This window comes from Tubulanus polymorphus, chromosome 1 (assembly GCF_964204645.1).
Source record: "Tubulanus polymorphus chromosome 1, tnTubPoly1.2, whole genome shotgun sequence".
Lineage (NCBI taxonomy): Eukaryota > Metazoa > Nemertea > Palaeonemertea > Tubulaniformes > Tubulanidae > Tubulanus > Tubulanus polymorphus.
Window position 1 is genome coordinate 27,471,338 of NC_134025.1, and position 21,790 is coordinate 27,493,127.

The 21,790-nt window shown below is 36.0% G+C and overlaps 5 protein-coding genes across 8 annotated transcripts; 3 read left to right on the forward strand and 2 right to left on the reverse strand.

Moving 5' to 3' along the window:
* Nucleotides 1–527: 527 nt before the first annotated feature.
* On the forward strand, nucleotides 528–2,913 carry LOC141914834 (neuronal acetylcholine receptor subunit beta-2-like). Of its 3 annotated transcripts, none has more exons than XM_074806151.1 (9): nucleotides 528–688; nucleotides 894–1,027; nucleotides 1,116–1,160; nucleotides 1,240–1,349; nucleotides 1,470–1,641; nucleotides 1,765–2,038; nucleotides 2,119–2,205; nucleotides 2,413–2,528; nucleotides 2,622–2,913. In XM_074806151.1, the coding sequence occupies exons 1-9, from the start codon at nucleotides 616–618 to the stop codon at nucleotides 2,829–2,831; spliced, it is 1,221 nt and encodes a 406-aa protein (XP_074662252.1). In that variant the 5' UTR covers nucleotides 528–615; the 3' UTR covers nucleotides 2,832–2,913. The 3 variants fall into 3 exon arrangements, with proteins under 3 accessions (XP_074662252.1, XP_074662253.1, XP_074662254.1); XM_074806152.1 differs by having other exon boundaries at nucleotides 2,606–2,824; XM_074806153.1 differs by lacking the exon at nucleotides 2,622–2,913 and having other exon boundaries at nucleotides 2,119–2,239; nucleotides 2,413–2,516.
* Nucleotides 2,914–3,114: 201 nt separating this feature from the next.
* On the forward strand, nucleotides 3,115–6,151 carry LOC141914779 (dynein axonemal heavy chain 12-like). The gene is made up of 6 exons (XM_074806071.1): nucleotides 3,115–3,274; nucleotides 3,788–3,886; nucleotides 4,015–4,167; nucleotides 4,245–4,520; nucleotides 4,833–5,801; nucleotides 5,882–6,151. Exons 1-6 carry the CDS (start codon nucleotides 3,175–3,177, stop codon nucleotides 6,022–6,024), a joined length of 1,740 nt encoding a protein of 579 aa, XP_074662172.1. The 5' UTR covers nucleotides 3,115–3,174; the 3' UTR covers nucleotides 6,025–6,151.
* Nucleotides 6,152–6,605: 454 nt separating this feature from the next.
* LOC141914843 (ankyrin repeat domain-containing protein 9-like) lies at nucleotides 6,606–9,085 on the reverse strand. The gene is made up of 2 exons (XM_074806164.1): nucleotides 8,946–9,085; nucleotides 6,606–8,391 (listed from the first exon to the last, which is right to left on the reverse strand). Exon 2 carries the CDS (start codon nucleotides 8,294–8,296, stop codon nucleotides 7,442–7,444), a length of 855 nt encoding a protein of 284 aa, XP_074662265.1. The 5' UTR covers nucleotides 8,297–8,391; nucleotides 8,946–9,085; the 3' UTR covers nucleotides 6,606–7,441.
* Nucleotides 9,086–10,014: 929 nt separating this feature from the next.
* Nucleotides 10,015–16,803, reverse strand: LOC141914905 (protein O-mannosyl-transferase 2-like). Of its 2 annotated transcripts, XR_012620898.1 has the most exons (21): nucleotides 16,671–16,803; nucleotides 16,031–16,404; nucleotides 15,873–15,957; nucleotides 15,678–15,785; nucleotides 15,004–15,112; nucleotides 14,804–14,912; nucleotides 14,651–14,716; nucleotides 14,484–14,577; nucleotides 14,300–14,406; nucleotides 14,132–14,214; nucleotides 13,793–14,030; nucleotides 13,627–13,705; nucleotides 13,396–13,547; nucleotides 13,221–13,309; nucleotides 13,059–13,135; nucleotides 12,906–12,977; nucleotides 12,610–12,766; nucleotides 12,309–12,449; nucleotides 12,116–12,227; nucleotides 11,819–12,027; nucleotides 10,015–10,232 (listed from the first exon to the last, which is right to left on the reverse strand). XR_012620898.1 is itself a non-coding variant. In XM_074806245.1 (20 exons), exons 2-20 carry the CDS (start codon nucleotides 16,309–16,311, stop codon nucleotides 11,925–11,927), a joined length of 2,262 nt encoding a protein of 753 aa, XP_074662346.1. In that variant the 5' UTR covers nucleotides 16,312–16,404; nucleotides 16,671–16,803; the 3' UTR covers nucleotides 10,015–11,924. The 2 variants fall into 2 exon arrangements, 1 of the variants encoding a protein (XP_074662346.1); XM_074806245.1 differs by having other exon boundaries at nucleotides 10,015–12,027.
* A 185-nt stretch (nucleotides 16,804–16,988) lies between these two features.
* On the forward strand, nucleotides 16,989–21,781 carry LOC141915323 (actin-related protein 3). The gene is made up of 11 exons (XM_074806812.1): nucleotides 16,989–17,129; nucleotides 18,104–18,284; nucleotides 18,590–18,700; nucleotides 18,782–18,877; nucleotides 18,950–19,057; nucleotides 19,142–19,285; nucleotides 19,364–19,537; nucleotides 19,624–19,716; nucleotides 19,789–19,914; nucleotides 20,088–20,171; nucleotides 20,254–21,781. Exons 1-11 carry the CDS (start codon nucleotides 17,086–17,088, stop codon nucleotides 20,347–20,349), a joined length of 1,257 nt encoding a protein of 418 aa, XP_074662913.1. The 5' UTR covers nucleotides 16,989–17,085; the 3' UTR covers nucleotides 20,350–21,781.
* Nucleotides 21,782–21,790: the final 9 nt, after the last annotated feature.

The following is a 21,790-nucleotide window of genomic DNA, read 5'->3' on the forward strand; positions in this document are numbered from 1 at the left end:
CCCATACAGAAATGGTCTTTTACAAGCGATTCAAACGGATACATACAGTGTAGATACAGTAGCAAACATGACGTTGATACACGTCGGCAAACGCGTTCGACTGGTAGCCTTTCGTTTACTAATAAAAAACAACCCAAGTGCAATAGATACGCGGTATCCGTGACACAATGACAAACTGAATAGGATTTTAATGTGGAAACAATTCCTCTAATCGAACAGTGATTAAAACGATTTGAGAATCTATTTGTATATCATATATTTATATTCAACGTAATTGGGATTAAATGTTATGAATGTCTCTTCTGTGAATCCTTGAAAAAGATGTGATTTATTTTGCTCATGTTGTAGTGCTTGTATTTGTAATAAAAGGGTTCTTGAATAACTTCAATCAGTCTTCGCGTATTTCAGCTAGAATTTGATGCACTATCTATAAATTCCGACGTTAATTTAATTATAGTGCTGTCCTAGATTTATAAGAAACAATGCACGGAAATTGACTTATTAGGCATTCAAAGATTCGTCTGTGTAGCTGATTTGTTCGGTGGTAGAGAGCACAGGTCAGAGGAAAACGGACCTCGATTTATTCGACTTTAACATCAATACAACAAACTAGAGATGCTGTCGATACTGATGCGGCAAATTTGGACAGTAGTCCTGATAATTACTGCATCAGCGGCTAAAGATACAGGTAAAACGTTATATTAACAAAATCTACACGATAGTTACGCTTGACTGTTGCATTTCAAGATTAATGAAATATTGATACATTTTGGCTATCCAAATAATACATATATCCAATCTGATATTCCATTAATATGAAATATCAATTATGATATTGTGAATATATGTCGTGAGTGAATATAAAAAGTTCATTTGTACAATTGAATTTTTAGTGTACTATAACGAGCAACATAGATTGATTGATAACATCTTGAAAGATTACAAGTCTTCTATAGCGCCGACCAAAGACCCAGCGGGCGTAATTGATATTTGGATCAACCACGAACCAACCAGAATACTATGGACCGTTAGTTATTAACAAAACCACTGAATATGAATATATACATGGATGTGCTTGGTATCATATCTCTTTTTCGCCTTCTCGTAATATCTAGGCTGTAGGTGAAGGGTATACATACATGAAGTTCTGGATTGATTTGGTAAGAATGGAATTATATTGAATTGAATAATAAAAAAACGGTAGACAAGTAAAAGATACATTGAAACTTGATACGGTAGGAATGGAAGGACGAGAGATTGAAATGGGATGAAAAAAACTTCACTGGTGTGGAAAAGGTTTTGATAGATCCTGGCAAACTTTGGAAACCCGATATTGTATCCTACAGTGTGTAAGTGGTATTAGCATCAGGAATACACAATAGCATGGATTGACGGAGGTCGTCGTTCTTCGGAAATTTTGATGACTGCATCTCTATAATAGTCCTTTAATCATTGTGTATTTCGTTTAGTGATGATGGTATTCAGAACGTACGCTTCCGTTCTGCTTTGGCAGTAAGTAGCGATGGAACACTTAGATACAGCGATTCTTACAACATGTGGTTCATGTGTGATAAAGAAATTAACCATTTTCCCTACGACAGTCAAGTATGTCCAATCAAACTTATATCAAGAGAGCAACAGGTGAAACTTGATTTTTACTCAGTGATCGTTTTTTAAGAAAAAAAAGATACACGGTGTCTGAATATTCCGATCAGAAAGTAAACCCGAACACTAATATGGATGTATAGCCCTTCTTTCCTGTAGCTTTCTTACAGACTGACACGACGATCTCGAAAGAAACGCCTAGAAAACCAGGATTTTCCAGAATGGAGCCTTGAGAGCTCGAAACCAAAAGTTGGATACTTTCTAAGACAACGACCGGACGATGTTGCTTATACTGATATCAGTTACGATATTACGCTAAAAAGAAATCCGACATTCTACGTGGCAACTTTAGTCGTTCCGGGAACTCTTCTTTCTATCGTTATACCATTTATATTTCTGATTTCGGGTGAAACCAACGAGAAATCGTACATCGGTTAGTGGTACATTCTCAAACAGTATTCAAAATGATAGTCACGAAAAGCCATCATAAACGTATCGGTAATCCATTTTCAGGTAGCGCTGTAACTATCGGTTATCTATTACTATTGGTGATCACAGATGCGATATTTCCTCTCTCTAGTGGCAACCCACCGAATCTGAGTACGTAGCTATTCGATACGTGTATATTATTCATGTGAGTTAGATGAAGGTGAAAATAGAACATGAAAATATTTCAATATTTCACATCGGACAAGGTCATCCAGTCCGTTTCCAAGAAGGGATTGATGCCATCAGTTTATTGAAAACAATCTGGCCTTGTACGGTAATAAGACCATTCAGGAAAAAAATATCTTTGTGCCTTTTCAGTTGTAATGTTCTCGGCGAATATCGTGATTACACTAGTGGTGCTAATCATCTCGGTATTTCTCGATTATATATGTATTTTGGAAGGTACCAGAACTGCTCCGCAATTTTTCGATAAGGTAAAACTCCCAACTTGCTTTAAATCGGAAAAGTCTTTTCTTTCAAATTCCATTAGCTACCTATGTATTCAACATAGACGACTTCTTTTGTAGTTCGTTGTCGGCGTTTTTGGAAAACCATTGCGCATAGAGCGCCCACTGCCAGCGATTCCTACCAATGATCAAACGACTTCTAATGCTGACCAAACCGCTACCCATGCAGCTGACTGGAGTTTGGTTGTAAAAACTTTAAACAGGCTGTTGTTTGCTGTGTTCTTCACACTCGAAATAATCATTATAGTGATCACGCGTGCATTACCATAAAAGTGCCGCTTACTTATTCTCCACCATTTGTACGGTACATGTATTTCCGAATAAAAATGTGCATACTGTGAAAAAAATTGCAAATCACTGGATTACTGGAGCAATTTCCTTCTTGAATGAATTTACGAAATCAGAAAATATGTAGCACTGAGATCATGCGAAGTTGTCGCCGTCGTCGGCGCGGCGAAGAAACGACCGGCTCGGCTTACTGTACCGTAGTCCGTGATTCGAGTCCGGGTCAACGTCCGTTACGGTCTTCACTTCTCAAGGTCGCGGACTTCAATTTTATTTTCAATCATCTGTAAATTTAGACCCAGTTTTTATTGACCCTTACTGATTTGACATGGATCTGCGGGGTCGTACTTGCCCTGTAAAATGTTCATCAATATCTGAGGCGTGTGAATTTGGAAAAGCTGAAGATTTAAGATGTCTATTGGCTCAAGGTAAAAACCAAAACTAAAAGTTTTTTTGGCTTGCTCGACCTCCCCTTGGCTGTCCCGCTGTAGTGTAAGTGTAATAATTCAGTTGTTTGCAAGTTGGATTGAGTAGCCCTACTAAGAGTAGGCCTGTCATCCACCCATGGGTTGAATGAATGGCCCTTTCGTTAGATGAACTACAAACTTTGAGAACCTTGTCCTTGGCAATTTAAACTTTTTGTGGGACAAAGCTGCAATGAATAATGACCTTGTCATTTTTAGTGGCCTAATCCTTGGTAGCTTTAATAATGGGGTTGGTTCTAATGTGTTTGTGAGATCTAAAGCAAAACTAAACCATATATGGTAACTGATCATGACTTGTATTTACCCAACTACATTAGCTGAAACTACATAGATTTCTGATACTATAGTGAATGATGTACCTACAAGTTCTGGGAATTATGGCAAGAAATACAAGACCACAAATACATGTCGGTCTATCAGAGAGTACTATTTTTTCTTTTGCTGTTATCAATTCAGGCATGCCTGTCGATGTCCAAGATAATTGCGGCTGGCGCCCCATTCATAAAGCTGCTCTTAAGAATCATACTGATTGCTTAAAGATTCTAATTGACCAAGGTAAGGTAGCTTATGATCTTATATATAACCTTTAGCCAGGCCTACCTAAAAATTTAGCTGTGAGCCTGAAAGTCTTGCTTAGCCTGAAAGTCTCAAATTGAATGTGATTGATGAATTTTCTGTTTCAGGGGAATCTGAGATTAACTGGCGTGGTTATGAATACGATACTCCACTGTTCTTAGCTGTTAAAGCTGGTGCCGTTGAATCCACGCATATATTGCTTAAATATGAAGCCGACTGCAATCTAACTGATCATATGCAATCATCTCCGCTCCATATAGGTGCCGCAAAAATAAATGCAGTTGTCTTCCGTAACTCAAGCAATTGCTTAAGTAACAGTTCTGTTTTCTCTTCGTAGCTTGTGAAAACCGCGATTTCAAAATGATTCAACTTCTATTAACCCATGGAGCGTCGGTGAATGCAGTTGATTTCAATGGAGAGACGCCTTTATTTCATACAATCAGACACCAACCTTATCATTCAGCGGTTACATCAATAGTTTCGCTGTTATTAGAATATGGCACAAAAATCGACCTTCAAGTTGATGATAATAACGCTACTGCCATATTTGAAGCGGCCATGTACGGATATGATGATGTTCTAAAACAATTGTTAGAATATGCAAGAAAAAATGGTAATTTTGTGATTACAAATGTTTCTTTTTTTCTCTAATAAGTTGCTCATTTATTATTTCAATGAATAAACAGAACAGTCACTTATACATGTATGCCCTTCTGTGCATAGTTTATTTAATACATCATACCTGATGAGGCTGCAGTGACTCTGTGAAATCTATCATGCTTTGCTATTATCAAGGATGAATTTTGTTATAGTTATGATTCTTTTGTGGTTTAATCGATCATTCGACTCTTTCCCTAAAAAAGTCAAAACAGTATTGTTGCCCTTAGTTAAAAATCCTTCATTAAACTCTAGACATTATTTTCAGGATTAGATGGATTAGTAGATGTGACAGCGTGTGATAATGCGTCTCCTCTTTATCTAGCAGCGCAGAATGGACACTTGGAATGCGTACGTTTATTGCTAAACTACGGAGCAGATGTGAATATTGTGTCGAACGAACCTCGCGCAGTTGCTCTATACAGCGCTTTACAATTTCATAACATCGAAATAGCAAAACTAATCGTCGATAAAACCTCTATAGACGTGTTCAGTAAATGTGACTTGGGACCATTCGAATATTCAACACTCAGCTGTGACACGACGATTCTAGAATCTCTCATCGAGAAAGGTTTAGACGTCAATCAACATTTCAATTTTGAAGTGGAAGCCTTCATTCCGAGGATATTCAACATGTATCCATTTCCGTGGATGTATGATATTAAAGCTTCACCTTTAGTAGCCGTTATTCTAAGTGGTGGCGACTGGTCCCACAAACACGTTAAAATTTTGTTGCAAGCTGGTTCTCTTGCAAATTCTCAGTCGGCTTATGATTTGCCTCCATTGCTGGCTGCTTTATCTTATGGAAAATATGAAGATGCCAAACTACTGTTAGAATACGGTGCTCATGTTAATATCTATCATCCAGGTATAGTGTTTAATGCTAGTATCTTAGTTTCGATACCATTTCCTCGAGTATTGAAGTTAATTCTATCACAAGGAGCTGAATTATCAACATTACTGTCGGCAATCATTGTCAAACATTGCACAACGACGAATTCTTCACAGATACATCAGCTTGAAATCGACAAGGAATACTCGTGTTTTCACAGTCAAAGGATTAGTTTTTCGGTAGCGCTGGATATTGCCCGTTCGCGTAATGTATTACCTCCCGGATATGACATCGTGGATGTTATCAAAACAGTACTGGATTATTTACCGTCGAGAGGTATTGAACCAAGTTTTCTCGGACCTTTAACTGACAAACACGATGTGAACGAATTGGAGAATCTGATGGGTAAGTTCATTAAACAAACAATATGGTATGATATGCGTATTTGAAAAATAACTGATTTTTTTTCAACCGTTTTTTTTTAGCTTCGCCGAGTTCATTGTTGCATTTAAGTCGTCTAAAAATTCGCAGTTGTATTTTACTCAAGGATCTTCAGACAGGGGCTGGGGTGAAAGTGCTTCAATTACCAGACCTACTTAAACAATATCTTCTGTATGATTTTACATAGACCTCGATGTATATTCTAAATTGTGGATGTTATTTAGTTAAGTTGTATTCTGTATATTACGTTTCTCTTTGTGTACTTAAAAATGCATTTTTAGCATTTTCTTTTTATTCAAAATAAAGCACTTCTTCAGAACGTAAATGCTTAAAAGTGTTGTTTTATAAATTTTCTCTGAAGAATGTAGGTGCCATTCTATAACCCGGATCTAAAATTCCGAGATCATGCTTACACTTGTGGCCCGTATGTGCCAAATATCACGGCCAAATTATCGCGAGTGACTGCTTAGTGGTTCTTGAAATGACTTACTTCGCTTTGTCACAGTATTGTTTAGTATCGAGTGAGTGATTTAGTGTGTATTAACTAATTAAGCGCGGACCAAATGTGACTGGTCTGGGTCAAATCGTCTCCGTGTAATCGCAGCTTATTCAAACTTAATCGTCATTCATCCAACTTTTGATTGTCCACAGGCATCATGTGTGTTCAAGACAATTTTTCTAAAATGAACGAACAAATAAATTACAAACACCAGATTGGTGGACGTTCGAGGCTTTATATTGATGTGACATGGTATAAACTGGGGTTGATTGTGGAATACTTCATTTTGGAGTCCATGGAGTAACAAATCAAATTGAATCGTGGACAATACGTCCATGTTTGATTAATGGAAAACTTAACACAATAGATTTTCGCCCTGCACACTATCTATTTATTACACGACACTCGCACCTCACCAGCTGTCTGAGTCTAAATATAGAACCTAAACTCTCTTTCGTTCTAGAGCCTATGTTCTAATGACAACAAAATCTAGCGTTCAGAAAATATGAATAACTTGCAAATCTAGAATATACAAACAATATAGCGGTATATTTGGTATATATCCGATCAAACCCTGATTTCTATAAATTAAGTTTAAAATTAAATCCAAATGGATGAATACATTAAAAACATAAATCAACACATTATCAATAGATTATAAATAGACTATTAATAGATTAAAAACCATACATTTTCTATAAATAATTAATTCCAAGTTTCTTATAGTCCAAATATCTTTTTCATACCTAGACACGTCCGGTACCATAAATTAACCTCGGTTGGCTTCTGCTGAGAAAGCTCAACATATTGTTTTGAATAAATAGAATAAACCAAAAACTAATTTTTCATAGAAATATCACGAAGAGTGGGTGTTGTTCCACCCATTGAAATATCAACAAACTAGATAAGATATCTAAATCAGAAGTAAACAAATGTTGCGTAAACGCAGCGTTGTACGGCAAAAACACCCTGAAATACGTGCATCGTATGATGTGATAAGATTTGTAGATTATTGATTTGCACGTTATTCCGTAATCTAGAAGTTCTCATAAAACAAATTGTTATTAAAATGATCGAAAAGAATAATCAAAATCTAAAAAATAGTTCAGTAAAGTAATTCGAGATACTGCTGTAATAGTTTCGGCAGTTGTAAATGTTGGATAGAATCACTTTTATATTTATGTCCGATTCGGTGTCTTATACTGCAACGCGTTAGTTGTAAAAGTGACAGAGGACTGTTCGAATTGTTCGGGAATATACGTATGATATTTTCTATTTCTTCGTCGTGGATTTCAGTGCGTATCTCTTCTATAACCATGCGCGCCGTATCCAACAGTTTTAGAGTTTTATCTGATGAAATCTTCGTTTCGCATTTCATGAGATCAATAATACACTGCACTATTCCCTGAGTTTTGCTACGAGGTGTATTTGACGAGCTCCTGGGTCCGTACTGCAGAATGCGAATGAGTGCTCCTAACGCTCTATCTAAAGGCGTATTACCTTCGCTGTCAAAGGCGTGAAAATCTGCATTGTAATTTAATAAGAGTCTGCAATATTCGGGTTTGCCCATCTCAGCTGCCATGTGAAGCGCCGTTTTACCCTCTTCTAATGCTACACACCCTCTGGCGTCCACGTACGGTTGATCATTGCTTCTCAAATTATGTTTCATACTATAATGACAGAGGTAGTGTAGTATTCCGTATTCATTGTTTTGGACGGCTATTAAAATTAAAGGACAGCAGACGGTATCACTCAGACACTGTCGTGGATACTTATCGAGAAGGTGCTGCGCGTACTGAGGATGATGATACATTATCGAGAATCTCAGGGCATCGGAAGGAGAATACTGTATAGAAAAGTTATTACTAGTAGCAGATTTCGCGCGTTTGTTCCGATAGTGTTCTATAGTTCTCGGCGGCTTCGACTGGCGTATAGCCCTAATGAATGATACCGTCGTCATGCTTATCACAACACCTTTTCTCTTCTTCTCTTCCCTTTTTCTTGAAAATAATGAACCCACGTTGGCTGATAGGTGCGAAGAAATAATAAATACGTCTGAAAATAAAAGGGAAATTTTATTTGGCAAGGTCTAACGAAAATGATGACTGCCAAATTCGAACCGATAGTGAACATGATCAATTTTAAACAAGTTTTGCCTATTCAATTTTGTCGCGTACTATTATGGCACAGTTTATTCATGAGCCATGTCACACGAATCTATAGATCTATTAATTTTGAATGTTAATTGTATATGTCCCTGTATATCACGGGTGGTGATGGCAGAATTCATTTGATTCACCATGCTATACGGGCTATGCGACTAGTTTGCAGACTTAATCAATTTAGCCTTTTGTAAATAAAAATGGAAACTATTGATAAAAACATCCTGAATACGTTGGAATAACGATATGTATTTGCAAATATAGTTATTATACGCTATATAAATCGAAGGAAGCTCGAGAGCCCTTACAGTGTAGTACTACATACAGCTGTTCCAAACCAAACGATCAATACCGAATGAGTTCAGCATAATTAAAACTACCCAATATAGTATAAATCTAATATCAAATTAATATTAAATCATCGTGTTTACAACTAGACTAACTCACCTTTTTATGTAGATTTCGCTGATTCGTACTCTATTCCTGTGTGTATCGATATTTCTATTAGTCATGGATTTCTATGTATTTTGAAGTACGTAGCGCATAGCAGTACTGTAGAGTGGCTTATGTTTACGTACGTTCAAGCGCTGAACATGCCCGTGCGTAAACTTCTGAAACAGAAACGCGCATAAATATTCTTTTCTGAAGAAGCCTCGACGCTCTTTTGATGAAAGCCGAGGATTGAAAGACCTTTAGGTACAGATCTAATGTTGTCGGCTTGAAGCAGTAACCTTGTCAACCACGACCATAAATGGATACGATCCCAGAATGCACTAATTAAACGCAGCAGGGACAGATGGGATAAAGCGAGCCAGGCTTTTGTCACACACTTTCGCGCGTGCGCTCCTTTTGTGTAGATTTTCGGTGTTAATAACGGAACCGAAGGCGGTTTACCGTTATATCATCACTATACATCACTATACCAGTGATGATATATTATTAGATTCTTTTGTTAAGTCGCGTTCTCCTGGCAATTAAACTCGAAAGTTAAACTTCGTGAAATTATCATTGAAACAGGAGCCGCAAACTTAAAGTCACAAAAGTCAGTTTGTATGAGCATATAAGTTATGAAATAAATACATCTAACTACTCCGATTTAGTTGTTATGGATAAGCAAATTATAACGGGACTCGAACCTCGTGATATATTGTGGCGCGAATCTGTGTTACGCTTCAGTTGTCCATCATTGATTGGCTTACCGTCCACCAATCACATTAGTAGACTGACGCGTCAGATGAACTTCCTGAATTCATTAGCCAATCAAAACAAAGAGAATTCGCGCTCGCGCGAAACTTTAAGATGGGGACGCAGGTCCTCGAGCCGCAAATTCATATCTACTTTACCATGAGTACGTCAAATAGACAAAATGAAGTGATAGATTTAAAGATGGAAAACCTGGCAAGTTTAGAATCCCGGATTTATATCGCAAATTAATGAAATTACCCTAAACGCCCGAATTTTCGAAATATTTCATATATTGAAAATACAATCATTTCATACTGAATACAACAGCGTTATATATTATAATACTCGGAATTTAAAATGCAAATCACTAGACATTTATCAGATTAAATCATGCATCGGACAACATTCATTTCATTGATAATCAACAGGTTTCTACATATATTATAACATCATGATACGTAAGTAATTATTCAAATACTGCAATTTACTATCAATAAAAATCTTGAACACATCGACGAGTATTATCCATTTAACAATAAAGCTCACTACATATACTCAAAATGGCTAGGGTAGTCCCTGTTTATAAATCCGGTGTTATAAATAATGTGTCCAATTACCGCCCCATTTCACTTTTACCAGCATTTTCAAAACTTTTTGAAAAAGCTGTTAGCAACAGGTTATCTTCTTTTATTGATAAACACAATATTCTCTCATGTAACCAATTCGGTTTTCGAAAAGGTCTCTCCACGTCACATGCTTTAATCGCATTTACTAATTACATCACTGAGAATCTAGATAATGGAAAATTTACTGTTAGTATCATGCTTGATTTAAAAAAAGCATTTGACACTATTGATCATTCTATATTATTAGACAAGTTGTATAGTTACGGAATTCGAGGGGTTGCTCATTCATGGTTCAAATCCTACCTCACTAACCGCTTACAGCAAGTGTCGTTCAAGAACTATTTATCTGATGTCAGTCCCATTCCTATAGGGGTACCTCAGGGTTCCATCTTAGGGCCCTTGCTATTCATTTTGTTTGTTAATGACATCGTTTATTCTTGTAATTTAAACTTTTTACTATTTGCTGACGATACGACTGCCATTAACTCTCATTCCGATCTGAATATACTGCAATCAAATACTAATGTTGAGCTCACTAAACTGTTTAACTGGCTAAACTCCAATAGGCTATCTGCTAATCTGTTGAAAACGAATTATATGCTTTTCCATAAAAAGATCAATATTCTTGATGATATCGACCTTGTAATGGGTAATGTTTCAATAACTAGAAACAGAGAAACAAAATTCCTTGGTGTAATAATTGACGACAGCCTAACATGGAACTCCCACATAAACAAGCTGTGCTCTATTGTTAGCAGAAATATTGGTGTATTAAGAAAAGCACGACGTATTTTTCCTAGATCCGCGCTCATCAAGTTATTCAACGGTTTCATCCTTCCGTATCTACAGTACTGTAATATCGTCTGGGCATCTAATTATGTAACTAGGTTACGACCCCTTATTTTGCTTCAAAAACGCGCTATTCGCATTGCTAGTGGGGTAAATTTTCTAGAACACACTACTCCACTGTTCAAAAAGTCGTATCAACTCAAACTTCAAGACATCAATGTGTTCCAAAATTCTGTACTGATGTATAAATCTGTCCATGTGTTGCTGCCTGTCAAATTGTCCAATAGTTTAATTCGTATTTCTGATCTTCATTCCCACAACACCCGTAACTCTAATCAATTTCGTTTACCTTATTACAGAACCAATATCAGGATGTTTTCTCCTAACATTAATTGTATTAGAGTCTGGAATTCTCTACCAACTGAACTTCAGCAAGCATCCAACATCGATATATTCAAGCGGAATTTGAAAAGACATATAATAGGATTGTATTAATACTTATCATACTTGTGTTTAACATCATGTCCATCCATTCCGCCAGGGCATTAGGCTTTTTTTCATTAAAAGTATACCCCCCTTTGGGGTCCCTTTTTGTCCTTTTTCTTTACTACGCTTTACAGTGTAGAAGTACTTTCTGTAACTTTTCTTTTATGTAATAGTGATGACTGTATTTCTGTATTGTATCTCTTTAGTGAAGAAATAAACTTATTATATTATTATATATACCATTGCACCAGATGAATAAAGATATTGAGTTTTCATAGAGCTAGTTGTGAAAAGCACCAAAAAGACTAGACACTCTAAAATCACTTTGACTTGACTGTATTTAAAAGTCCCATGTTTCTAACCATCGAAGGTGTCCCATTGTTCCATTTTTGTAACTCATATTGCCAGTCATTCCATATGTCAGTGGGTGAAACAAAAAGAAACTGAAAATAAAGTTTAAACAGTGATAAAAACTGACAGATTCCGCATTCCTGAATTTACCTTCAAACTCAAGGTATGAATGTAACCCACCTGTATATAAGTGCTGCTAATATTGAAGCTGTAATGATGTGCATCAAAGACCACTGAAGTCTACGTGATATTCTCAACATTATTCTTGTTAGGAAAAAATCTATGGTAATTCCTGAAATTGACATAGAATATGGCAGTGCTATACTGGTAAGTTATCTACCCGTTGGAATTTGTCCTTTTCGTCTAGACTCACCAGCAATCATACAACTAAATAGAAATGCTGGGAAATAGTGGTGGTAGTATAAAACTCTCGTCATAGTCCAGAATGGTAAGTAATGTATCGCCCATCCAAGAGTCAACCATCCACAAGCGCCATAACTACGTTGTTTGTATTCTGAAATTTCAAATAAGGATAGAATGACATGAAACACAATATCTTCTTCTCATTATTATTATTATTCTTTATTCACAAATTGAATTACATTAGAAAATTACAATTCAATGAAATAAATGAAAATATTTTTCCTATGAAATTCAATAAAGTTGTGGCTTACCATGAAAGGGATAGGTATCCTTTCGTCCTCTTTGAGTTTTTACTGCATGATAAGAATAGTCCAACCCTAGGCATGTCATAAGTATCAAAACACACCACCAAATAACTGGATTTCCCAGTAAATAGATACGATATTCTTCACCAGAAAATGGTTGCCCCTGCATAGACAAATTCTACATTTACACAGACAAACATATAAAAGTTGTAATACTTTGACAATTAAGTTTATTATTATCATTATTATTATAAAGAGACAAACAGCGGTACATTAGAACTTAAATAATTAGCCATACTAACTCGATAATTCAAAGGCCACTGCCATGGTCTCGAGGTAACTTCACCATCTTTAGGTTTTAGACCTTGATTTCCCTATGAGTACAAAATTCAAAAATCTTAATGCGCCATACATTGTATATTCATGTAAAGTGTATCCTTTATATACTCTATTACCTGACGCATCACAGCGTGTGATTCCACAAACTTGTCCCAAAAAGATGGAGCATGTACTTCAAAACTGACATCAGGTACTGATAGAAAATTAAGAATTCAGTCTAAATATTCAGTCATTGATATATAAGTACCAGAGATTGTCTGTTAGGGTTGAATGCTTACAGCGATAGTCAGTTATTTCCTCAATGTGCCACAGATTATTTGCTTGCCATACCAATGGATTACAGGTAACTTCTAACTGTTCCCAACCCCTAAAAACGAGAGCAACGCAAGGTGGCATAATGAATAAATCAACAGTGAACTTATCATCACCATTACTGAAAGTAAGTCTGCGTACCATTTTGGAAGTTGTTTATTGTGTGAATGTAATGCACATCCGACATTCATGTGCAATAGTTTGAATTGTGAAGTAACCGATTTCAACACATCACCATGTCGCCCTCCACTGATCTCGATCCGGAATATGTCATTCACATCTCCAGTGCCGTTCTATCAATATCAATATTTTGAGTTCTTGTGCAGGCAAGAAAGGTCTGAAGTAAATCAGTTATATGTAGGGACAAGTTACCTCTCCATATCCAGATATTTGATAATGGGTACGCGTCAGTGGTGCCATTTCATAATGACTGTGAAGATTTCTTTGAGTACTATAATTGTGGATAAAAATAATAGAGATTATAATGCACTGCATGATGTAAAGATGGAATATGTGGAAATCTATCTAATACACTTACACAACATGTTCTAAGCGAACTAAATCACCATTTCTCACTAGTTTTACATCATCCTCTTCCTGTGGGTTCGTATCATAATGTTTCACTATCCAAACGTTGTTATCATCTTTATGGCTGTAAGTTGTAATTTGCTGCTGACGTGGTCCCAATTCTTTCGGGTATAAATGCCAGTGTGAGTGTAGATATCCGCCACCGATTCGTGACTGTTTCATTGTTACATGTGATCCATATGCCACGACTACACAATTATAAACGATTAATCACAATACAATATTAAATGTTTATTTTCTGTGAAGTTAATGTTGGTATGTATTTTACACATTCTAAATTATAACTTACTATTAGGCATTTTAGCATTATGTAATTTATTGCCAATGAGTTGAGACTGAAAAGCTGAACTGAAGAAGCCATCACCACTGCCACTAAAATGAAAATAAGACTATTTTAAAAGTGATCGGACTAATATAATTATCAAGCCATAAGTCTTGCTTTTAGATTTATCGGTACCTTTTATTTAGTATTTTGAAATGAATTGCAAAGAAACCCGCATATAGAATGGACGGAAGTAAAATCAAACAAACAGCCCTAGCAGCAAAATGTTTCAGTATGCAACTCTGAAATAACAAAATATAAAACTGAGCAACTGCACGAATAATGATTTGAAACCATGATCTGTATCGGTAGTACTTACAATAGGGAGTGATAAATTGCCCCACATCTGCCACAAATCTTTAACAGTTGTAAATCCAGCCAATAATATCATAAACAAACCGACAAACTTAATGCTGAAATAATCACATCAAGCTCATACTGTCAATATGCAAAACAAAATTTTTCATCTAATTCAGCGGTACTCACCCAATAGCAAATGCAAGATTGATCCCAGTCAGCAGTAGCCAGCACCACCAACATACATGAAATGGTCTGAAATCATTATCATTCATAACAAATCAATGTGCATGAAGCAAAGCGAATGCTAACATTTCGAGTTATTAAGCTTTTTCGATGTACCTATGTTTTTCATTGATGAATTTAACAATACAAAATGAAGCAGCCATTATATAAAACAGAAGAAACGGATCGAGTAGAATATAACGAGTTAATGTCAAAGTCCCGGTGTCTGAAAAAAGAAATATAGAAGAAAGAAGATTCGATATAGCCGAGATCTATTTTCAGACATAAGTTGAATATAGATACGATAGTGAGCTTACCGGAGAGTATTAGAACGGCAGTAAACAAACAAGAAGGAACAGATTTGGTTAATTCCCAAACAATACTGTAAGCTAGAGGTACAAGTGCGCTACCAAACAAAGCACAAACCTGAAAAACACAGTAGGAAAATAATACTATTTAAATGAATAGATAAAATACGGTATCAGGACAATTGCCCCCCCCCCGGACAGTTGCCCCCCAAATTAATTTTTTTTATATTAAAGTAACACAGATATTTACTTCTAATGAATTAGACAAAGCGAACTTATTCTAGCTAATTAGTGCAGCTAATTACTCATTGCTGATTTAAAGTTTTTGATTGGCTAAAGTAACAATAAAAACTAATTCCAATAAATTAGCCAACGTTAACTAATGCACTAGTAAGTGGACTATTTAAGTTTCCTTTGATTTGGTAAGTGAATTATTATAACTCAAGGACTGATTTAAAGTTTTTGATCTGCACACAACATCAGTAATTCCATACCTTATAAATCTATATTCAATAATATACAAATGAATTTCTAAGTTAAGTATTTAGGTGGTGTTAAACCCAATCAATGGATTTTATTCGGGGGAGGGCAATTGTCCAGGGAGCAGCTGTCCGGGGGGGGGGGGGGCAATTGTGCTAGAATCATAAAATACACACTTAAATAGATATGAATTATTTACTTACAATCCTCATACCCACATACTGAGTCTCATCACCGTAATGATCACCAGGCTGTGTGAAAGGAAACGTTCCATTATAACCAGATAACAGTCCAGCAGCCATTATCAGCATCTGATAAACACAATATAGTTAGCTATTCACGGTTTGAAATTAGAGGATGATAACGGATTACTTGATGATCTAGTGGTTTTCACATACCTTACCCACAGGAGGATGAACATCGAAGAAAAATGTCCGATTGATATACCAGCTTGCCATTTTACCGAAGTGTGTTTCATCCCAACTGAAAAGAAAATAAGATTTACTCAAGAACCAACAATCTACCAAAAGACAATGAATAACTTTGGAATTCTTACCAAACATGATTTGGTTTATGAATGTTGTATAAATGCATAATGAGACTACAGATAGTTGTGATGGTCAGGAAAATCCAGCGTGTCCAAGGTTTCCAAAATGTGACAACAATATCCAAGTTCTGTAGCCTCGGTTTGCCATTAGCTACTGGAGTGCGATCTTTGACTTTAACATGAGTTGAATTCTCTGATGAATGAGAATTACAAGCCTCAATGCTGTCACAACTTCCATTGCCTGCCATGGTTTCCACTGTCTTCTTCAATTTCTCTTCGAGGTTGGCCATTTATTCATTCACACAGCCTTAAAGTCTTTGGTGTTGTTGGGGTTGGTTGGAATTAGCAATAGCATTAAACACAGTCTTCACTTATTGAAGAACCTAAAAGAAAAAGATTGATTAGTAATCATTAGGACATTCATATTTTAGCAATCGTCATAATTTTTATACGTTTCTTAATCTTGTTGGTAGACGGTACGTGTTCAGGACCTCAGGTAGGGACTTTTTTGTGGACGTGGCGGCGGCCGTAGTAGCGCGTAAGTAGTAAGTAAGAGGCAGTCACGACGTCGTACATATTATTAGAGCTGAGGTTCAATCAATTTTCTAACACGAATTCGCAGTATATTCCCCCGAGGATTAAACTTTACCGTAGTATCAGCTGTTTGTCTCATGTTACTTAGGTTAGTATGGGTTAGTGTCATTAATTGAGTGCATTAATTTTGTTCAAAAATAAAGAAAATTGAACTTCATCATGATGCCTGCTCCACATCTCTAATCCGTCAGTGTCTTCTCAACCGAGTTTATATAGTACCGTTTACTGGCATCTATTTTCGACGAATAAAGCTTTTTTTCTACAGCTATTTATTATATTTAAGATAAATGATAAATTATTTAGTTGATTTGGGCCAAAATTATCTTTAAAAGAATCCAATAAATTGCATGCCGGACTGTAGGGTAGAGGGTAGACCGACATTACTCTGGTTCTATTTCCTCTTCTGGGGCGTTGCGTAAAAAACTGAATTTTTATTTTGACAGTTACCCGAACATCAAACTAATAGCATCATGGCTATGAGGATGCCAGCGTGTGTTATAGACAATGGAACCGGGTAATTATAATTTCTGTGCTCGTGAGAACGACCAGGAGCAAGCCAAATCAAGTAGCAAGCAAGCCAAATGTCATTTTTCATTTCAAAAATTACTTCCTGGTTTTATGGTCCTTGCTTGGATTGGATTTAGTATTGGATTTTTGCATTATATACTTACCTTCTACACCTTGCTTCTGCATTCACATTCATCAGGGGATCTGTCATCACGTTCTCTACCACCTAGCGGTTAAGGGCCGGTCGCCATTGCCAACGCTAATATTTGACATTATACAATTTATACGCTGCCAGCACTATTTGTACATTGATAAATCAATACACTGATCTATGTTAGTATAAAAACCAATGATGAGATAACTCGTCACTGGCTATGGTGAAGAGATCTCTATTTTTTCGTGTCCCCATTGCCAGTGAAAAATCAAATAAATACCTAAAAGAATAAAAGTTTCATTGTAAAAATTATGTATAATGATTTTAATCATTTTATTCTCTATAAATATTGGCCGGAAAAGATGCTAAAATTCTTTGCTTTCTGTAGATTTCTTTAAAAATGTGTGCACCAGACCATAAATAGTATCTTAGTCTCTCCATACTGCCAGTCAATTTCTTAGCCGGTTTCCTCGACCCCGGCCAGGTCGTTCATAACGCTATGAAATGACGTTGAATCGATGACGATATAACTCGTCATGGCAAAACTGCAGTACACCTACCATGACAATTTATCTCGTCAAAAGCAGCAAATGTGTTAATGATCTTACAGTTTGGTCTACCCCGAGAACAATAATGGCTAGGTCAGACTAGACCGCCATGTACTACAGCCTCAACTACTGCTGACTCACTATCACTGCTTTTATGGCCTGAGCCTTACCAAATATCCTCACTTATATATGACCCATTACATGCTTTTTGAAAGAAAACCCAAAAGTGCCATTGATACTTCACAATATATATTCTTTACTGTTTGCAACGTGTTTCAGTTATACAAAAATGGGTTTTGCTGGTAATACAGAACCTCAGTATATCATCCCATCAGCCGTCGCTGTCAGAGAAAGTGCTAAAGTTGGCGATAAAACATCAAACAGAGTAGGAAAAGGTGTCGATGATTTAGACTTTTTCATCGGAGATGAAGCTAAAGAAGTTCCTCAATATGCAGTTAAGGTAAAAGAATAATGCTCAATGAATATATTGACAAGATAATTAGATTATAACCTACATACAAATTGAAAAAAAGATTACTTGAGGTTGGTCTCTAGAGAGGGTCGGAAATGTTGTCTTGATTTTGATTTTTGATGGATAAATTTTGACTTCAATTTTGACTTCAATTTTGACTTTCGGATACCGCTAAGTAGTGGGTTTTAACGTTATTTTCTATTCTCCACATTATTTATTGTGGCTTTTCTACTACATTGACAATATTTTATCGTATGGAATGAATCATGCTAAGACCTTTATAATTCGTATAGTATCCAGTGCGACATGGAATCGTTGAAGATTGGGATCTGATGGAGCGTTTTATGGAACAAGCAATTTTCAAATATCTGAGAGCTGAACCTGAAGATCACTACTTTCTATTGGTATGAAAATATTCAAGGATAACTGCAGTAGAGATGATATTTCAATTTTGTCTAATTATTTTTCATAATTTTCTATTTCAGACGGAACCTCCTTTAAATACCCCTGAAAATCGTGAATATCTAGCGGAAATCATGTTCGAGTCATTTAACATACCTGGTCTTTACATCGCTGTGCAGGTTAGTCACCCTTCGAAAATTTATAGAAATTTCATCGATTCCTCTTGTATACAATTGTTTGTGTGTTTTTAGGCGGTTCTTGCTTTGACCGCGTCGTGGACTTCGAGACAAGTTGGTGAGAGAACTCTAACGGGCACAGTCATAGATTCTGGTGATGGCGTTACTCATGTTATTCCAGTTGTAAGTAGTATTATTTTACCGAATCTTTTCGTAAACATCTCTGCACGATTTTAAAGAATTGAACAAGTTGATTTTGTTTTAAAGGCTGAAGGATATGTAATAGGTAGCTGTATTAAACATATACCAATTGCTGGTCGTGATATTACTTATTTCATTCAACAACTGCTGAGAGAACGAGAAGTAGGAATTCCTCCAGAACAATCGCTAGAAACCGCTAAAGCAATAAAGGTACTGTAGCTTTGAGGGCACCGTACATTGTTAAGCGACAATTTTAACACGGCTAAAATGAAAATGGTTTTACTTCAGGAACGATATTGCTATATTTGCCCCGATATAGTGAAAGAATTTAACAAGTACGACACAGATCCGACTAAATGGATCAAACGATTTGATGGAATCAATACAATCACAAAAAGACCATTCGGTGTGGATGTTGGATATGAACGTTTCTTAGGACCCGAAATATTCTTCCATCCAGAAGTGAGTCGATCGTTTCATATGATAATATTGTGGTTCACATGTTAGTGCCTAATCTAAATAAATAGATAATGAACTTTTTGTTTTAGTTCTCAAATCCAGATTTCACTACACCTATATCTGAAGTTGTAGATAACGTGATCCAGAATTGTCCCATAGATGTCAGAAGAGGCTTGTATAAAGTGAGTATTCATATTTTCCTCTCCAAACTCTTATTGAAGAAAAGAAACCATCATTGACCATTTGTATTGTAGAACATTGTGTTGTCTGGTGGATCAACGATGTTCCGTGATTTCGGACGAAAATTACAGAGAAATGTAAAACGACAAGTCGATGCTAGGCTGAAAATCAGTGAAGAACTCAGTGGGGGTAATATCAAGGTAAATAGTACAATCAAGTGGGAAAACGCAAAAAATATCTTCATATCAAAATTTCAGTGTATGTTTATAATTTGATTACCACATTAGCTGGTTTATGAGAAAACTATTCAAAATCGAACAAAGCTGATTAAAAATGATGAATATTAATTAAGTTTTTCTGTCCATTTTTGTAGCCGAAACCAGTAGATGTTCAGGTAATCAGTCATCATATGCAGCGATACGCAGTCTGGTTCGGTGGCAGTATGTTAGCTTCAACAGTAAGTATTTATCCATTTTACACTGGACTTGAATTATCCACTTGTTTCTCACTCGTGATGATTGTTTCCGTTTTCATTTCAGCCCGAGTTTTATCAAGTTTGTCACACAAAAGCAAATTATGAAGAACACGGCCCGAGTATCTGTCGCCATAATCCAGTTTTCGGTGTCATGCATTAACCGCGAGCGTGTTGATTATAATGAGAATGGGGGTGATGTTTCCCCTGGTGGGACAATGACTTTCCATGTTTAACCATAACTGAATATGAATATTACACTTATTATACACACGGTGCTCAAAATGGTTATCGCGGAGGTGACCATGAATTGCCAAATATTTGATATTGTGTACGAATTAAATCATTCACAGCCCACTTAGTGCTAGATAAGGATTTTTTCTCGAGACATGATTTTAATAAAAACTAATTAGCGGAACATATTTAGCCAATTTTGCGTTTCAGATCTTCGTACCTACCTAGATTATTTCAAGGATTCAAATATGAACGATTGGCCATAGTAATCAAGCATGTACATGTGTATGTAACTGATGTATCATTTAAATAATTCGTTAGTTGACAGTATCCACACATACTGTCACCTTCTATTCTTTACTGATACACTGCCTTACTGCGAGACATTTCTTCTGTAATCGGTTTCTTCAACAAAATTGAAACCTTTATTTCAAAATTGGCACAGCATCTGAAATTCTCTAATGACTTTTCTCTGATTGAAAATCTACGTTCATCTCCGCCGTTCCCTCGCTCTTCGTCTTCTTCGCGCTAGAGCCTAGACATGTGCGCATTTCATCAGTATTGTAATAAAAGAACCGTAAGACGAGGGAAGGATGTATTAAACCTGGGAAAATGAAATTGTTTATGTACGATATGTGTGTTATTGATTGGTAATGATAGATACCAGTAGATAAAATTTGAACGAAATTCGATGTCCTCTAGCCGTGCCACCGTGTACTAGATTTCTCATTATTTTTCACTGATGATTTAGGAGTGGCTGGCTACAGTAGACAGAACACTCCGCTTAGTACGAGTCGAGGTTAATTCAGAAAACCAATAAGAATATAATTTCTTGGAAAGACTCTGAGTCGGATGTATTGATTGAATTATTCCGTTGTGATCATCTGGTGATATTTTTCGAATTCATTTTTATTTAGTTTAACGTCCATCTTGTGTATGGAGTGATGATATTCAGTGTAATACGATTTGATTGTAAGTTTGATTATTTCTATATCAGTTTTTCCTTTTTCGTCGATTAATATTTTTCTTAATCAGATCTCTACGAATTCCATCTATTCGATGAAAACCTTTCGACGAATCAACTTCGTATTGGTTCATATCTGCATATTCGTTTGGTAAACTTACGATATCATGAACCAAAACGTTAGATTTTCTTCTTTTTTTTTGGTTTTTACTCTTGGGTTTGCAGAGACATTATGATTATGAAAAAAAAACGTTTTATTTAGTATTTGGCTTATTAAAGATTCTGTTACAACATTATAACGTAACTTTTATTCGAGAAATATTTCATTGATTAGAATGCTTGATTATATTATGAACAATTTTTATTACATTTAGTCGGGGAAACATTAAGAAATATTTACAATGCA

Bases quoted from the DNA above. Each gene is read 5' to 3' on its own strand.
- LOC141914843 (XM_074806164.1), bottom strand. From the start codon at position 8,296: ATGACGACGGTATCATTCATTAGGGCTATACGCCAGTCGAAGCCGCCG.
- LOC141914779 (XM_074806071.1), top strand. From the start codon at position 3,175: ATGGATCTGCGGGGTCGTACTTGCCCTGTAAAATGTTCATCAATATCT. The intron at 3,887-4,014 runs GTAAGGTAGCTT...TTTCTGTTTCAG, and splicing joins AAAGATTCTAATTGACCAAG to GGGAATCTGAGATTAACTGG. The intron at 5,802-5,881 runs GTAAGTTCATTA...GTTTTTTTTTAG, and splicing joins CGAATTGGAGAATCTGATGG to CTTCGCCGAGTTCATTGTTG.
- LOC141914834 (XM_074806151.1), top strand. From the start codon at position 616: ATGCTGTCGATACTGATGCGGCAAATTTGGACAGTAGTCCTGATAATT. The intron at 1,642-1,764 runs GTGAAACTTGAT...TCTTTCCTGTAG, and splicing joins TTATATCAAGAGAGCAACAG to CTTTCTTACAGACTGACACG. The intron at 2,529-2,621 runs GTAAAACTCCCA...CTTCTTTTGTAG, and splicing joins CTCCGCAATTTTTCGATAAG to TTCGTTGTCGGCGTTTTTGG.
- LOC141914905 (XM_074806245.1), bottom strand. From the start codon at position 16,311: ATGGCCAACCTCGAAGAGAAATTGAAGAAGACAGTGGAAACCATGGCA. The intron at 15,113-15,677 runs GTAAGTAAATAA...TGTGTTTTTCAG, and splicing joins AGTATGTGGGTATGAGGATT to GTTTGTGCTTTGTTTGGTAG. The intron at 13,548-13,626 runs GTAACTTGTCCC...TGATATTGATAG, and splicing joins AAATATCTGGATATGGAGAG to AACGGCACTGGAGATGTGAA.
- LOC141915323 (XM_074806812.1), top strand. From the start codon at position 17,086: ATGGCTATGAGGATGCCAGCGTGTGTTATAGACAATGGAACCGG. The intron at 17,130-18,103 runs GTAATTATAATT...AACGTGTTTCAG, and splicing joins GTTATAGACAATGGAACCGG to TTATACAAAAATGGGTTTTG. The intron at 19,538-19,623 runs GTGAGTCGATCG...TTTTTGTTTTAG, and splicing joins AAATATTCTTCCATCCAGAA to TTCTCAAATCCAGATTTCAC.